The sequence below is a fragment of the Mya arenaria genome, chromosome 5 (assembly GCF_026914265.1).
Source record: "Mya arenaria isolate MELC-2E11 chromosome 5, ASM2691426v1".
Classification (NCBI taxonomy): Eukaryota; Metazoa; Mollusca; class Bivalvia; order Myida; family Myidae; genus Mya; species Mya arenaria.
In genome coordinates this window covers 45,402,953-45,420,619 of record NC_069126.1, presented here as the reverse complement: position 1 = coordinate 45,420,619, position 17,667 = coordinate 45,402,953, and the positions used below count along the sequence as shown (strand labels likewise).

The window sequence follows — 17,667 nt, the reverse complement described above, 5'->3', positions numbered from 1 at the left end:
TATGGAAACATGTATATAACGTTTTTCATGTAAAGAGTTCATGCTGAAACATGGTATTTAATGGAGAATATGATCTTGGTGTGTATTATAACTAAGCCAGTACAACAGATCATTGTTACCAGTTACAGTATAAACACCATGTAATTGGCACAGTACTTCAGTTATATTCGGGGTTTATGACTAGCATAATGCAACCATTGTTTTAATAAATTATCCAATATAAATAAATAGCTGAATCAATGTTTGATACTGGGCGATTTTGCAAAAAAATGATGGGTATTACATTACAAGAATTAATCAGGAGAAATGATATGACATAATATTTAAACAAATCCCCTTTTAATCATTGGTGCTGTCATATTTTATAGACATATAGCTGCATGTTGTGAACATATTGCCCGGAAATTGAATGTCAGCTGGTATTCTGCTGTTGTTGATTTTTATTCATGAATATAATATAACTCAATAAATGAAGACTTTCCATTTATGATGTCAGCTGTTAGTATTATTCTTTGAGATCAATATCAAATCCTGTTGATTTTGTTTTGAATAGCACTTTGTAATGCAAATGAGATGGAATAACACTAGCCTTATTACTCTATTCTGACAGTAATGGACGCTTGGAGATTAAAGTCATAACAATGTGTATCAGAGTGTATGAAGTTTACAAAACATAGCCAAAAAATGCTACAGTATATCCATGTTAACATTTCTATACGCCCCATTTGTGTTTTTGCTGGGTAGATTTACCTACATTATATCTCAAGTTTGATAATAACTTCTTTACAAAGGCCTCTATTTTCTTACCTGCAATATAGTGGTTTAGAAACTATTGAATGAATTGCAAATTTCTTCAACCAAGTTACAGGTATACAAATGTAGATGCTGTAGTTGAATGGGCATTCCATATTTTGTAATTCTGGTTAACTTTCTGTAATTGTTCACACAATGACAGATTCAGTTCTGCTTGTAAACTTACTTGTTCTGTTCACACAATACCCTCTTTTGTTCTGCTTAAAACTTATTTGTTTTGTTCACATACTGACAAGCTCTGTTCTGCTTGTAACTTTACTTTACTGTTAACTGTGTTCAAACTCACTTGTACCAGTTGCAGTAGGTTAACGTTAACTTCTGTTCTACTTGTTTACGCACTTGTACCAGTTGTAGTAGGTTTAGTTCTGTTCTACTGGCCATCTCACTTGTACCAGTTGTAGTAGCTTTAGTTCTGTTCTACTTGTTAACTCACTTGTACCAGTTGTAGAAGCTTTAGTTCTGTTCTACTTGTTAACTCACTTGTACCAGTTGTAGTAGCTTTAGTTCTGTTCTACTTGTTAACTCACTTGTACCAGTTGTAGTAGCTTTAGTTCTGTTCTACTTGTTAACTCACTTGTACCAGTTGTAGTAGCTTTAGTTCTGTTCTACTTGTTAACTCACTTGTACCAGTTGTAGTAGCTTTAGTTCTGTTCTACTTGTTAACTCACTTGTACCAGTTGTAGTAGGTTTTGTTCTGTTCTACTTGTTAACTCACTTGTACCAGTTGTAGAAGCTTTAGTTCTGTTCTACTTGTTAACTCACTTGTACCAGTTGTAGTAGCTTTAGTTCTGTTCTACTTGTTAACTCACTTGTACCAGTTGTAGTAGCTTTAGTTCTGTTCTACTTGTTAACTCACTTGTACCAGTTGTAGTAGCTTTAGTTCTGTTCTACTGGCCATCTCACTTGTACCAGTTGTAGAAGCTTTAGTTCTGTTCTACTTGTTAACTCACTTGTACCAGTTGTAGTAGGTTTTGTTCTGTTCTACTTGTTAACTCACTTGTACCAGTTGTAGAAGCTTTAGTTCTGTTCTACTTGTTAACTCACTTGTACCAGTTGTAGTAGGTTTTGTTCTGTTCTACTTGTTAACTCACTTGTACCAGTTGTAGAAGCTTTAGTTCTGTTCTACTTGTTAACTCACTTGTACCAGTTGTAGTAGCTTTAGTTCTGTTCTACTTGTTAACTCACTTGTACCAGTTGTAGTAGGTTTTGTTCTGTTCTACTTGTTAACTCACTTGTACCAGTTGTAGTAGGTTTTGTTCTGTTCTACTTGTTAACTCACTTGTACCAGTTGTAGTAGCTTTAGTTCTGTTCTACTTGTTAACTCACTTGTACCAGTTGTAGTAGGTTTTGTTCTGTTCTACTTGTTAACTCACTTGTACCAGTTGTAGAAGCTTTAGTTCTGTTCTACTTGTTAACTCACTTGTACCAGTTGTAGTAGGTTTTGTTCTGTTCTACTGGCCATCTCACTTGTACCAGTTGTAGTAGGTTTAGTTCTGTTCTACTTGTTAACTCACTTGTACCAGTTGTAGTAGGTTTTGTTCTGTTCTACTTGTTAACTCACTTGTACCAGTTGTAGAAGCTTTAGTTCTGTTCTACTTGTTTAAGCACTTGTACCAGTTGTAGAAGCTTTAGTTCTGTTCTACTTGTTTACACACTTGTACCAGTTGCAGTAGGTTAACGTTAACTTCTGTTCTACTTGTTTACGCACTTGTACCAGTTGTAGAAGCTTTAGTTCTGTTCTACTTGTTTACGCACTTGTACCAGTTGCAGTAGGTTAACGTTAACTTCTGTTCTACTTGTTTACGCACTTGTACCAGTTGTAGAAGCTTTAGTTCTGTTCTACTTGTTAACTCACTTGTACCAGTTGTAGAAGCTTTAGTTCTGTTCCACTTGTTTTCTCACTTGTTCCAGTTGTAGTATCAACAGTTCTGTTCCACTTGTTTTCTCACTTGTTCCAGTTGTAGAAGCTTTAGTTCTGTTCTACTTGTTAACTCACTTGTACCATTTGTAAAAGCTTTAGTTCTGTTCTATGGACAAACTCACTTGTACCAGTTGCAGTAGCTTTTGTTCTGTTCTACTTGAAAACATACTTGAACCAGTTGTAGTAACGATAGGTCTGTTCTACTGGCATTCTCACTTCTATCGAAAATAATATTTTCAGATATATTTTTTTCTTCAGATTAAGAGATTGAATCCTTATGATTTATCAAGTGACAAACATGGAAATAAGTGGCAATTTGATATACTGCTGCAGTGGTAAATTGTCTGGAGAGAAATCATGTTGAACAACAGGAAGCACTATCATCCCAGCCAGAGGAAAACTTGCAGACTTCAAACACAGTCTTCTTTTTGAAGAAGCAACAATCATCATTTGAAGTAGAACAACTAAACAAGTCTATTTAAGAAACTTGGCAATAAAATAACAAGGAAAACACCAGATTTGATAGACAATTTTACAAGCTTGTTTCAAAGGACTGAAACAGCCAAGATAAACATGCCTCTGTCTTTAGATTTAAGAGATTTATATTGGTCATTCCTGTTTTATCCAGGTGTTGGATGGTTGTGCTGACTGTTGTGAATCTTTGAAAGCTTGAAACTGTTGTGTGAGGATATCTTGATTATGAAAAAACTATAGAAGATGAACTTGGGTATAAGTGATAGAAATTCCCATGTGTGCCAGATTGCACTTAATATCTAGATGTAACAGGTATAATTGTTACAAATAGGACTGTTAAAACAATTTTTGTTTTATTTATGAACATTTCATTTAATATGGCCCCCCCAGTGTTTGTTATCATTCAAAGTTAATGTCTCATAATATTATTATTATGCCCCCCTTCGAAGAAGAGGGGTATATTGCTTTGCACATGTCGATCGGTCGGTAGGTCGGTCGGTCAGTCCGTTGGTAGACCAAAGCTTGTCCGAGTGATAACTCAACAATTCCTGGAAGTATGGTCATCAATCTTGACATGAAGGTTGGGCCTGACCAGTATATGACCCCTATTGATTTGAGGGCTCATCAGGTCAAGGTCACAGTGACCTTTAATGGTAAAATAATTCTAAAGCTTGTCCGAGTGATAACTCAACAATGCCTAGACCTATGGTCATCAAACTATAGATGACCCCTCTTGACTTTGGGGATCATTGGGCAAGGTCACAGTAACCTTTAACGCAAAAAAGTTTCAAGTGATAATTTGACAATGCCTGCACCCATGGCCCTCAAACTTGACTTGGAGCTGTGTCTGATCTGTAGATGGCCCCTTATGATTTTAGGGGTCCTCTGGGCAAAGGTCAAGGTTACAGTGACCTTGAACGAAAAAAGCTTGTCTGTGTGATAACTTGTCAATGCCTGCACCCATGGCCCTCAAACTTGACATTTAGATTTTTGGTGACCAGCTGATGACTCCTATGGATTTTGAGGTCATAGAGTCAAAGGTCATGGTCATAACACACTCTATTCTCAAACTTTGAATGGTCATAATCTTAATAACTGCCTCAACGGCATCCAATGTCAGTGACAAATCAGCTGTCATTTCGGTCCATGCAAATTTCATTCAATTGTCCATATAATCCTGACAACACGGCGCTCGGGGGGGGGGGGGGGGGGGCATAATGTTTGACAAACATCCCTTGTTTCAAAAATGTTATGAGTTAGTAAGGTCAAGGTTAAGATTTGAGGACAAAGTATGTGACTAAGCACCACACTAATTATAAGCAAATATATTAGTCCCTCTGTTTCCTCATATGATAAATACCTGTGTCAAGGATCATCTACATCCACCCTCATGTGTGTTAATGTTATCAATGAGCATTCATTAGGCCAGAATAATGAACCAGGTGAGAAAAAGGTAAATGCCAGAATGCTTATCAGTATGAGAGATATGAGTGTATAATATGCTGGGCTAATGGGATACATTATAGAATGTTAAACAAATAAGTGAGGTTATTGTTTGGAAGGTCAATACATGCCATTTCTTCTATTTTCAAGCTTGATTTGTAGTTTTACATGCACACAATGTGTTCTGCTGCACTTTGTAAGATGGATGGGAAAATCAGCTTAATGTACCACAGCAATGCATGAATGCCAATAGTATTAGAAGCTGTATTGTGTGTTTTAGGTTTTATGATCACACATTAGGAAAAGATAAAAACAATGACTAAATGTACATGTTCAGACTTATTTTTTTGGGGGGGAATTTCCTGATGGCTATCCATTTATTGTCTTAACTCGCACTCCTAAAACACTCCTGTTGTATCCGTGACATCAAACATGAACATAATTATATAGAATAATGACATTGTAATAATGTATTAGATAACCTGCCATAGAGCAAAGAGAATAGCTTTCATTAAAATAAATTCTATCGATGGTCTTTGAATTTTATAATGAATTCATTTTGTATAGGACTGTGAATTCCTTTATGTGTATACATGTATAGTGTAAGGATAAATAAAAGGTCAGCATACTATTAATATGCTTCTGTCTTCTTTCAGAGAGAAAATAAGACTTGTTGCTGTAGCTTTTTTTAGCTCTCCCCTTTCTTATGTAAATTGCTGATATGACAGAGTGTTCTAGGTGTCGGCCTTGCTTGTGGGTTTCAACACAACCAGGGGAACTTCCTCTTGGCCCCTGCAAAAGAACATTAGTTCTGATTTCTACCCAGGAAATGGAAACCAGCATGATGCACAGCTTATTGCTGTCTTCCTAATTAAGCTAAAAATAAAGTATAAACTTAAGTTATCGTGTTTGTTGTACAGGTGAAGTTTGAGAAGGCAGCATGTGGGGGTAGCAGCTCTAGTTGATGTTTGTTTGTTTGTTTGTTTCAGGGCCCTGTACAGATCAAGTTTGAGAAGGCAGCATGTGGGGGTAGCAGCTCTAGTTGATGTTTGTTTGTTTGTTTGTTTCAGGGCCCTGTACAGGTGAAGTTTGAGAAGGCAGCATGTGGGGGTAGCAGCTCTAGTTGATGTTTGTTTGTTTGTTTGTTTCAGGGCCCTGTACAGATCAAGTTTGAGAAGGTGCAGTCAGGCAGCCTACCGCCAAAGTTTGCAGAAGTCACCTTTGACTCCGGACCAGAGGACAAATATGTAAGTTAGTATGGTGGGGGGGGTGGGGGGGGGTAGTTAGATAATCAAGACGCAGTACTAATAACCCTTTTATTATATATTCATCATAATTCTGCAAGCATTTTATATTGCAAAACTTATTTGTTTGTTTTCCTACTTGTGCAATACAGCTGAATTCCTGTCTTCTGACGTCACATCATAACAAGTATCATTGGAGGATGTTAACATGATGTTATAAAACAAACTGGTGTGTCAATAAAATGCCATTTATTATGTAATTACAGTCATTTTAGCATTTTATAAAAATGAAAGGGTTATTGGCATAGCATGGTGCTATGTTGTCAGCTTGACATTTTCTCGTCTGGAGAAGTCTTTTCCACTAGGAGTTTCTTGGGGGTCAACCTGTCAACATGCCACAGTCTATCATTACAGGCTATCCTTAACAAAGTTTGAATGTTATACACTAAAAAAATATAAATTCAAGAAAGAGTTTTAAGTGTGGTGCGTTGTTAACAAAACTGAATTAGAAATGCTTGAACATTACTAAGAGGGAAAGATATCTTTTAGATTGATCTAGTCAGCACAAGAAAGAAAAATAATTTTAGATTTATATAACAATATGTTGTCATGTCTCTACCGTATGTTACAATTACTGCGGGTAGCCGGGCAGGTAAGAGGTTTTTTTCTGCTAAAACTCATTATCCTAACTGGTAGGGGGATTTGCATCCAGACTTTGCCAACCAGGCTTAAGATAGCACCAGCACCAGCACCAGAACTTGGCATTTGTTGGTAAACTGACTTACTGGTAACAAAACTTCTCAAAGCACATTTTGTTGACTTCATATGCAGTTTTTCACCGAGTTCCTCTTGTAAGTGCTAATGTACTGGTATAACCATTTGTGATATCAAGATGTTGGTCATTTACAGGAGGGATTTCAATGCAGTTGTGAGAACTTATTTTCATGGAACATATATTTTGGTTTGTGTATATATAAATATATATGTTTATATGTGTACACGTATCCTAATTATAATTGAAATGCCAGATTTTCTCCAGTTGTTATGAAATGCCCATCAATTTTAATGGAAAGTAAACTGTTTGATTAAGAAACGATTATTGTTTTTCTTTTGGGATATATTGCTTTTTAAATGTCTTTAAAGCCAATAACTTGTATTTGATAAGAATTCCGGGCAAATCCAGTCAGCACATCAAAAAAAGCTATAAAACAGTTCTACTTCTCGGAGAACATCTCTGCATAAACAAGATTAGTAATAAATGACAAGAGCCATGGCTATGAACATCTCTTCCAGGCACTCCAGTATATGATTGCCTGCAACTTCAGCTTACAATTTCTCCAGTGCCTTCTGCTTGTTTAGAGGAGTTCACTGTATGTTCTCCTAAAGTATTGCCATAGATCAATGCTTAACCATATGTATAAAAGAGAGTCTGGTTTCCCCGAAGATAATCATATGTTTTTGAAGGAAATCATATGAGATCAATAATATCCTATCTCCTGAAGTCCGGTTACTTCAATTAAATGGTTTATGTTTCAGTTTTGTAGATGTTTATCTTTTTCAAATTGCACCCCCTTGGTCACTTAATAAGCTGTTTAAAATGCGAAGAAAATCCCGGTGGTTGATTTATTTGTGAAAAAGATTCTGACCAGTGTATGTTAAGAATCAACTTCAACTTATTTTTAAGGTTCTTGGATATTTATTTTGTAAGACTTAAGTTTATCGTTTGGTTTTATTTTCACGAATCATCCATATCATAGATCATTTAAGAATTAATTTTTTATAATGCAGATCTTAACAGTTACATTTACGTATGGTTTCTAAGCTAAAAATTTGAATGGTTTTACCTCACAGGAGATCTGCTTTTGACCAACATTCTTCTCCATTTGAACTTACATTATCAAAAGTTAATGTTGAATGGACTCGTGACCTTCCGTTTGCAGTGTTTGCTTGTAGACTTATGAATATTTCTGGTTTGCAGGTGCTCACATGTCATGTGGACTCTCATGACCTTCCGTTTGCAGTGTTTGCTTGTAGACTTATGAATATTTCTGGTTTGCAGGCGCTCACATGTCATGTGGACTCTCGTGACCTTTCGTTTGCAGTGTTTGCTTGTAGACTTATGAATATTTCTGGTTTGCAGGCGCTCACATGTCATGTGGACTCTCATGACCTTCCGTTTGCAGTGTTTGCTTGTAGACTTATGAATATTTCTGGTTTGCAGGCGCTCACATGTCATGTGGACTCTCATGACTTTTCGTTTGCAGTGTTTGCTTGTAGACTTATGAATATTTCTGGTTTGCAGGCGCTCACATGTCATGTGGACTCTCATGACCTTCCGTTTGCAGTGTTTGCTTGTAGACTTATGAATATTTCTGGTTTGCAGGCGCTCACATGTCATGTGGACTCTCATGAACTTCCGTTTGCAGTGTTTGCTTGTAGACTTATGAATATTTCTGGTTTGCAGGCGCTCACATGTCATGTGGACTCTCATGACTTTTCGTTTGCAGTGTTTGCTTGTAGACTTATGAATATTTCTGGTTTACAGGCACTCACATGTCGTGTTGACTCTCGTAACTATTCCTTTTGCTTGTAGACATACGAATATTTCTGGTTTACAGGCACTCACATGTCATGTGGACTCTCGTAACTATTCCTTTTGCTTGTAGACTTATGAATATTTCTGGTTTACAGGCACTCACATGTCATGTGGACTCTCGTAACTATTCCTTTTGCTTGTAGACTTACGAATATTTCTGGTTTACAGGCACTCACATGTCATGTGGACTCTCGTAACTATTCCTTTTGCTTGTAGACTTAGGAATATTTCTGGTTTACAGGCACTCACATGTCATGTGGACTCTCTTAACTATTCCTTTTGCTTGTAGACTTATGAATATTTCTGGCTTACAGGCAATCACATGTCATGTGGACTCTCGTAACTATTCCTTTTGCTTATAGACTTACGAATATTTCTGGTTTACAGGCACTCACATGTCGTGTTGACTCTCGTAACTATTCCTTTTGCTTGTAGACATACGAATATTTCTGGTTTACAGGCACTCACATGTCATGTGGACTCTCGTAACTATTCCTTTTGCTTGTAGACTTACAAATATTTCTGCTTTACAGGCACTCACATGTCATGTGGACTCTCGTAACTATTCCTTTTGCTTGTAGACTTAGGAATATTTCTGGTTTACAGGCACTCACATGTCGTGTTGACTCTCGTAACTATTCCTTTTGCTTGTAGACTTATGAATATTTCTGGCTTACAGGCAATCACATGTCATGTGGACTCTCGTAACTATTCCTTTTGCTTATAGACTTACGAATATTTCTGGTTTACAGGCACTCACATGTCGTGTTGACTCTCGTAACTATTCCTTTTGCTTGTAGACATACGAATATTTCTGGTTTACAGGCACTCACATGTCATGTGGACTCTCGTAACTATTCCTTTTGCTTGTAGACTTACAAATATTTCTGCTTTACAGGCACTCACATGTCATGTGGACTCTCGTAACTATTCCTTTTGCTTGTAGACTTAGGAATATTTCTGGTTTACAGGCACTCACATGTCGTGTTGACTCTCGTAACTATTCCTTTTGCTTGTAGACATACGAATATTTCTGGTTTACAGGCACTCACATGTCATGTGGACTCTCGTAACTATTCCTTTTGCTTGTAGACTTACAAATATTTCTGCTTTACAGGCACTCACATGTCATGTGGACTCTCGTAACTATTCCTTTTGCTTGTAGACTTACGAATATTTCTGGTTTGCAGGTGCTCACATGTCGTGTGGACTCTCGTGACCTTTCGTTTGCCGTGTTTGCCTCTCAGCAGACTCACGAGGGTGTCAAGCTCACCAATCTGGTCGTTACCGTGCTCAAACTGCGAGGACAGGTCTGTGTTGTTTTTTCTTACATGTTTTGAAGCTTTTAGCTTATAGATATTAATTAATACCATTCATTTAGCTCAACACAGACAATTAAACCATTTTGTATCTCTAGTCTGGTAAAATTGTGTTATCAGAAATTAAAATACATTGTATAACTTCTTTATATATTTAGTGTACAATATACATATGATTATGAGCGTATAATGTATTAAGCCTGAGGTTTGCACCTATTCCAGCCTGCAGAAGGTGTATAATTATTTGCCGAACTTAAAAAAATAAAAGGATTTAAGATCAGACTTTTTCTACTCTTTTTTAGTACTGTAGGTATGGATTGTGACTTCCTCAGGCAAGAGTTAACATTTGCAATGAACATTATAATGATCAAACTGGTAGCGTTGAACACTTCAGCATGCTATCTTTATATATTTCAGCTGAAGATTAGGTGTTACCGTCATGGCCCAGATATGATGGCTGAGGTCGGGTTTATTGGGCGGCCTGACATCAAGATTCAAGGCAAACCTGTCAACCCATACATGGTATGTACAAATTAAAATAAGTGAAAGTCTGCCGTAGGAATAGACTAAAGGGTCATGGAAATACTATGGTTTGCAATTCCTAGAGATATGCCATGGTGCTTTGGTACTGATCAATGTTTTCGCCACTGATGAAGTGGTAATATATGGGACTTAAGACAGCAGACAAGTCCCGACAGGTGGGATTTTGACGGGCCCCAGTGGGACCTGGGAAATAGACTTGGCTAGATCTAAATATTGATGCCTGGAACACATTCCACCCCTGGAATTGTGACAAATGTAAGGATGAAAATGGTAACAAAGCACTTAATTATAGATATGTAATACACGATGTTAATTGTTTATATAGAAATAATTTAGTCAGGGATAAAAGGATATGGATACTTAAACTTAATAAAATATTTGAGAAAGCTCATTGTTCCTACTTAGTCAGTACATATGTCTGTCCGTTTCTGCCGGTTCCTGTTTTTATAAAGTCTTACGGCCTAGATATGCCTGGTCATCACACCTCTGTGTATAATGCAACTGAAAGTGCTGCAAAAACAAAGAGTAGCTTGTTTTTAATACAGCTCTCTAACATTAATGTGTCACATCACAAACAGCATACATGTGGTTTCACCCCCTGAAGACTGATGGCATGGAACTAGCTAGCATCAATACTGGTTACTTTTTAGTTTGTCAGTTTTCAAAGAAAAAAGTTAAGGTATATATAGATAGGGCTTGTTTTGGTCACCCGCGTAGTGCGGACACTTTAACCTTGGCAACAACTAAAAAAGTTGAAACTTGGTTCACATATTGCCAGGTACAATTCCCATGTGCATTGTAAGGCTGTAGTCATTGTCAAGTTAGTTCCCATGTTCCACTGAAAACAACAGCAACTTATGACTGTTTTGGTTCGCTCTGCAGCATAAAGAGAATGAATTATTAATTTGAGAAGCTGTTTGCCAGTTGTCCAAGTTATTGTAAGGATATATGGACAAATGCTTCAGTCTGCTGGCATTCTGTGGTGTGCATGGAGAGATGTACTTCATTAGCTTAACAAATATTTACTTCCAATGCAATTTCCTTCTTGTGAAACATAAGTTCCAATGATAATTTATGGCATTTTGATCAAAATTAACTGATTTCCCTGGAATTTTCTGGCATATAACAGATTCAGTTTTCTGTTTCACATGTTTGTAATCATTAGAGGGGAAAAATCTTGAAAGTGTTATTTTATTTAATCTGTTAGTGATAACTGCATGGAAAAAGCTGATTTGCTTACGTCAATGTAATGATGAAAAGTTTGGCACCAATTTGTTTTATTAAATGCAAATGCCTGCAAATTGTAGGAACAACATTTCCAGGAGAATGATAATATGCCATTCAACCTTTAACACTGATGAACGTTTCAAATATGTTATAAAATTTATAAGATAGTTACTACCATTACTACCTATTTTTCATAAAAAATATTAATCAACATTAAAATTCAAAGCATTGAATCCGAGTTCTTGCTGTTTGAATGCAGGAGGGCACTTGAGAAAATTCCATAAAGCGTGCTAGCACTTCTTGGGAAATTAATCGCACTTCATGGAATTGGCTTACAAGCCTCAGCATGAACACACCAAAAATTATGATCATTCTGATATTTACAGTTGGAATAATTAGTCATCATGATTAAAAATAATAACAATCATCTGCAGCGGAGTATTCATTGCTTAAGATAGGTTATCAACAACATACGTTTGTATAAAAGAATAGCTTATAATAATTCAGCTGAGTGTTAACAACAACATACGTTTGTTTAACAGAATAACTTATAATTGTAACATTATATACCATTGGTTAAATGACACCGTGCTTATCCAATCAGAGTGTTATATGGAAATAAATAATGATGTCCTGCGGGTCTTTCAGGTTATGTAATCTGAATATCAAGTTAAATGTAAATATTCTGTGTTAAATTTTTCTTTTTATCTAAGGACATCATTTACCATTTCTTTAAGCTCATAAATTTAAATGTAAATGATGAAAGTTATGAAAAAGTTATTCTGTTTTCATTTATACTGGTTTACAGTCTCCTCAATATTGTGCTGTCAGAAAAAGCACTCTATAACCGTTAAGTGATGTGCTGCAATTAACATGCCACTAAGCAATGCAACCCTGCACACTTGAATAGTCATATAAGTAAAGCAACAAAAAGATGTTAATGCCCTGGGAAAAACTGCATAATAAACGTTCTGTTAAACTTTTATATTTAAATGTAGCTAGGGTGGACATGATCATGTCCATTAAATCCCAATATTCTGTGCTAAATTGGAACAGTACTCTCTCTATAGAACATAATTATCTCCATGGTCAATTATCTTTCGACAATCTATAATGGTGTTCATTTTCAGCTTCTCATGATTTGGTGCTCCATTTCTCACTTCATTCACAGCATGACCATTGAGATTATATCACAACACGCTGTTTTACTGCCAATATATTGGCTATATTGCAATCTCGCAATGTCTTGCACTCAGTATCAGCTCAATAGATTTTCATGAGAATGTATTTCAATATCACTTCAAACAATCATTTAAGAGACAAATTTGAAAAATCATACAAAACCAGCAGAAAAAAGGAGCTGCATCCAGTTATTAAATAATGTCAGGAAAAGCAACTTTTCAAGAGTTTAATTTTGAAAATTGTCATGATTATTATGTCTCCCCCTCTCTGGGGGAGACATATTGTTTTTGCCCTGTCCGTCAGTCCGGTAGTCCGTCAGTCCGTACGTCACACTTCGTTTCCGATCGATAACTGGAAAACCGCATGACCTAGGATCACCAAACTTGGTAGGGAGGTTGGTCGTGATGTGTAGAGGATCCCTATTGTTTTTGGGGTCACTAGGTCAAAGGTCAAGGTCGCGGCGACCCCCAATATAAAAAACATTTCTGCTCAAAATCTTGAGAACGGTTTGACCTAGGTTCACCAAACTTGGTAGGGAGGTTGGTCATGAGGTGTAGAAGATCCCTATTGTTTTTGGGGTCACTAGGTCAAAGGTCAAGGTCGCGGCGACCCCCAATGTAAAAAACATTTCCGCTCAATATCTTGAGAACGGTTTGACCTAGGTTCACCAAACTTGGTAGGGAGGTTGGTCATGAGGTGTAGAAGATCCCTATTGTTTTTGGGGTCACTAGGTCAAAGGTCAAGGTCGCGGCGACCCCCAATGTAAAAAACATTTCCGCTCAATATCTTGAGAATGGTTTGACCTAGGTTCACCAAACTTGGTAGGGAGGTTGATCATGAGGTTTAGAAAACTCCTATATTTTGGGGGGTCACAAGGTCAAAGGTCAACGTCGCTGTGACCTCTAATGTAAAAAAATATTTCCGTGCAATATCAGGAGAATGCTTTGTTCGTTTCCGATCGATAACTGGAAAACCGCATGACCTAGGATCACCAAACTTGGTAGGGAGGTTGGTCGTGAGGTGTAGAGGATCCCTATTGTTTTTGGGGTCACTAGGTCAAAGGTCAAGGTCGCGGCGACCCCCAATATAAAAAACATTTCTGCTCAAAATCTTCAGAACGGTTTGACCTAGGTTCACCAAACTTGATAGGGAGGTTGGTCGTGAGGTGTAGAGGATCCCTATTGTTTTTGGGGTCACTAGGTCAAAGGTCAAGGTCGCGGCGACCCCCAATATAAAAAACATTTCTGCTCAAAATCTTGAGAACGGTTTGACCTAGGTTCACCAAACTTGGTAGGGAGGTTGGTCATGAGGTGTAGAAGATCCCTATTGTTTTTGGGGTCACTAGGTCAAAGGTCAAGGTCGTGGCGACCCCCAATGTAAAAAACATTTCCGCTCAATATCTTGAGAATGGTTTGACCTAGGTTCACCAAACTTGGTAGGGAGGAAGTACAAATTTCATGTCCATCATTGATTATTTCTCACCTACGACCACACAATGGGGGAGACATGCGCTTTTTCAAAAAAGCAATCTCTAGTTTTATTTTGAAGCACCTCTCTGTATCAGAAATGTGTTGACAAGTTTAAAGGAATATCTGACTGAGATTGGAATTTCTTCTATTATCTAATAAAAGTGTATTCATAGTTTTCACTGAGGCACAAGTTCCACGACCATTACTGAAACACACTGAAAATGCACCATTTTGGACTAGAATTGTTACAATTTTCATGTGGGAGTACCCTCAATTCCTCCTGCCAACATTTTAAACCCTATAAATCTCGTTTCTGAGGGAGGGGCAAATGTCAAAAGGTTGTGCCCCTAAGTTACTGTTGTGGTTCTAATGTTGTTTCTGAGGGAGGGGCAAATGTCAAAAGGTTGTGCCCCTAAGTTACTGTTGTGGTTCTAATGTTGTTTCTGAGGTAGGGGTGAATGTCAAAAGGTTGTGCCACTAAGTTACTGTTGTTGTTCTAATGTTGTTTCTGAGGGAGGGGCAAATGTCAAAAGGTTGTGCCCCTAAGTTACTGTTGTGGTTCTAATGTTGTTTCTGAGGGAGGGGCAAATGTCAAAAGGTTGTGCCCCTAAGTTACTGTTGTGGTTCTAATGTTGTTTCTGAGGGAGGGGCAAATGTCAAAAGGTTGTGCCACTAAGTTACTGTTGTGGTTCTAATGTTGTTTCTGAGGGAGGGGCAAATGTCAAAAGGTTGTGCCCCTAAGTTACTGTTGTGGTTCTAATGTTGTTTCTGAGGGAGGGGCAAATGTCAAAAGGTTGTGCCCCTAAGTTACTGTTGTGGTTCTAATGTTGTTTCTGAGGGAGGGGCAAATGTCAAAAGGTTGTGCCGCTAAGTTACTGTTGTGGTTCTAATGTTTTTTCTGAGGGAGGGGCAAATGTCAAAAGGTTGTGCCGCTAAGTTACTCTTGTAGTTCTAACATCAATTCCTGGATCAGCCCCTGAGTATTATAGGAAGAGGTTATCTCCCCTTGACTGGGCGATTATTAAACTTCCCAGTAATTTTGTATTTCCAATCATTTTGATGATTTGGAATAGCTGAATGGCAGGATTATTCTAGATAGTTCAGGGTCCAAGATAGCCAGGCAACATAATCTAGAACAATAAAGCAAGTGATTTATGTACACAATAATTTGTAGGGTAATTGCTAGAAGGTACCATAACTCTCTATATTATTTTTTTAATGATACCTTCTAGCATTTGCCCCGCAATTATTATGTTGATATTGTCATTATCATACATGATCAGAGTTACATAGAGGTATGATGTACAACATCATTGTTATATAGATGCTTTATGTAACTGGTATTGTAAATATTGGTTGTAAATTGTGAAAGCAATTTATAGTAAATTACTGGTAGCTTGCTTTTGAAAAGTAGTTTCAAGATCTGCAGAAATGCTGGAAATTGTAGCTAATGTTACCTCATCCATTTTCTGTTTTTACAATGCATTTAACTAATGGGTTTCATAATATTTTTCCCTTCCAGTATTGTATTGTATTTGCTCAATCAGGGGTGGAAATGATGCTTACAGACCCATGCCAATGCCATTATTGTGAATGCCTTTTAGATGCAGAATTTGGCAAAGAGGCAAAACCTTGTATCAAATTATAACAAATTACAATAATGCTGTACCACCATGATATAGATACTCATACTAAAACAAATGTTGAGATTTACTAGTCACATTATATCCCTGGACAAGTTAATGCATGTGGACTTGGATCCGATACAGTCCTTTGTTAATTATCAGGTTGATATGAATTAATATTTGTTAAACTACGATTACTCCTAGTACATTTGGAACATGGTCTCTAAGATGTCTTTAAGGACTCACTGAAAATTTCACTTCCTTGAATTCAGGACGACCCTAATTGAACTAGGCTCTAGGCTGTCTTTGCACCACATGACCTGGGCCCATAATCACAAACATCATGCATCTGACTTTAAATTCATTACAGAGTATCTTAAAGCCGCACTCTCACAGATTGAACGTTTTGACAACTTTTTTTATTGTTTGTCTTGGAACGAGCCAATTTTGCGAAAATGCATGTAAACCAGTTATATAAGAATGCTGACCATAAATTAGATCGCATATTTTTAAACTTAAGTTCAAAAATTGATGTTTTATGCATTTTACATAAACCGTTAGTAACGGTTTAAGCCATAAAACATTAATTTTTGAATAGAAATATAAAATTATACAATCTGATTTTTTGTCAGCAATCTTATATCATGCATTTGGTTTGCAGATATTTACGCAAAAGTTTGCTCTTTCCAAGACAAAAAATAAAAAAGTTGTAAAAATGGTCAATCTGTCAGAGTGCAGCTTTAAACATAATTTTTCTTACAAAGAGGTTGTAAATTATTGTATTTTTTTTTTTTAAATGTGCGCTGTATTTTTTCTATTGTTGCCCTTCAAACGGCACTTTGACAATGAAATTAAAATTTGCAGTCTTGAGTCCCAGATTCATGACATAAAAAAGTATAGGCCCAATTTCCCAAGAGCTTATAGAAATATAGAATGAGCCATTCTAACTGTTGCAGGACCCAGCTGACATGGTGGATGTTGGAGTTGCACAAGAAGTGGTGAGGAACACTCTGTGTCTAGCTAGCACCACCATCAATGTGTCCAACTGGATTGCTGGTTCCGAGGGGAGGGAAACCATTCCTGTCAGGTGAGACCCAGGGATTTACAACGTGATATTTCAATGTCACCATCGTACTATGGCAGTCAAAATAGTTGGGTGGGCAGGGCATATTGATATGCCCTTGTCTGTCCATGCGTCTGTCCTTCCATAAGTTTCGCTCAAAACTCCTAAATTGTATAACCTAGAGTCATGAAACTGTAGGGGAATGTTAATGGGGCGGTGAAATTGTGCACCCGGTGTTTCATTTTCTGCTGCACTTAGTAAACCAGTAGTTATGGCCCTTGAATTAGCAAAAATTGGCATATCTGGACTTGCCCCGCTCAAAACTCTAAAACTATAGTACCTGGAGTCATGAAACCTTGGTTGAATGTTGGGTGTTGAAGTTGTGCAACTGAGGTTTTGATTCTGCTGCACTAAATAAAACCAGAGTTATGGCCCTTGAATTGGCAAAAATTTGCATTTCTGGACTTTTGTTGATACAAACTCCAAATGTATGTTACTTACAGTCAGGAAACATCATTACAGTCATAAGGGGAATGTTAATGTAGTGATGAAGTAGTGCACCTGGGGTTTTGCTTCTGGCTGCAATTTGCAAAATTTGCATTTCTGGACTTGTGCCGCTTAAAACTCCAAATCCATTTTCTAAAGAGTCAAGAAACCTTGGTAGAATGGCACTTTGGTGATGAAGTTGTGCACCTGGAGTTTGTTCCCCACTGCACTTAGTTTGTGGTACTCATAATTTTGATGCACA

The 17,667-nt window shown here is 37.2% G+C and overlaps 1 protein-coding gene across 6 annotated transcripts in view; it reads left to right on the top strand.

Moving 5' to 3' along the window:
* Window positions 1-17,667, top strand: part of LOC128234290 (phospholipid transfer protein C2CD2L-like) — a 49,046-nt gene that overhangs the window by 4,043 nt on the left and 27,336 nt on the right. For all 6 annotated transcript variants that reach the window (XM_052948452.1, XM_052948450.1, XM_052948448.1 and 3 more), the window contains exons 2-5: window positions 5,803-5,898; window positions 9,682-9,801; window positions 10,228-10,332; window positions 16,813-16,943. In XM_052948452.1, the coding sequence (XP_052804412.1) occupies window positions 5,803-5,898; window positions 9,682-9,801; window positions 10,228-10,332; window positions 16,813-16,943 (452 nt within the window). The remainder of the gene's footprint in view (window positions 1-5,802; window positions 5,899-9,681; window positions 9,802-10,227; window positions 10,333-16,812; window positions 16,944-17,667) is intronic.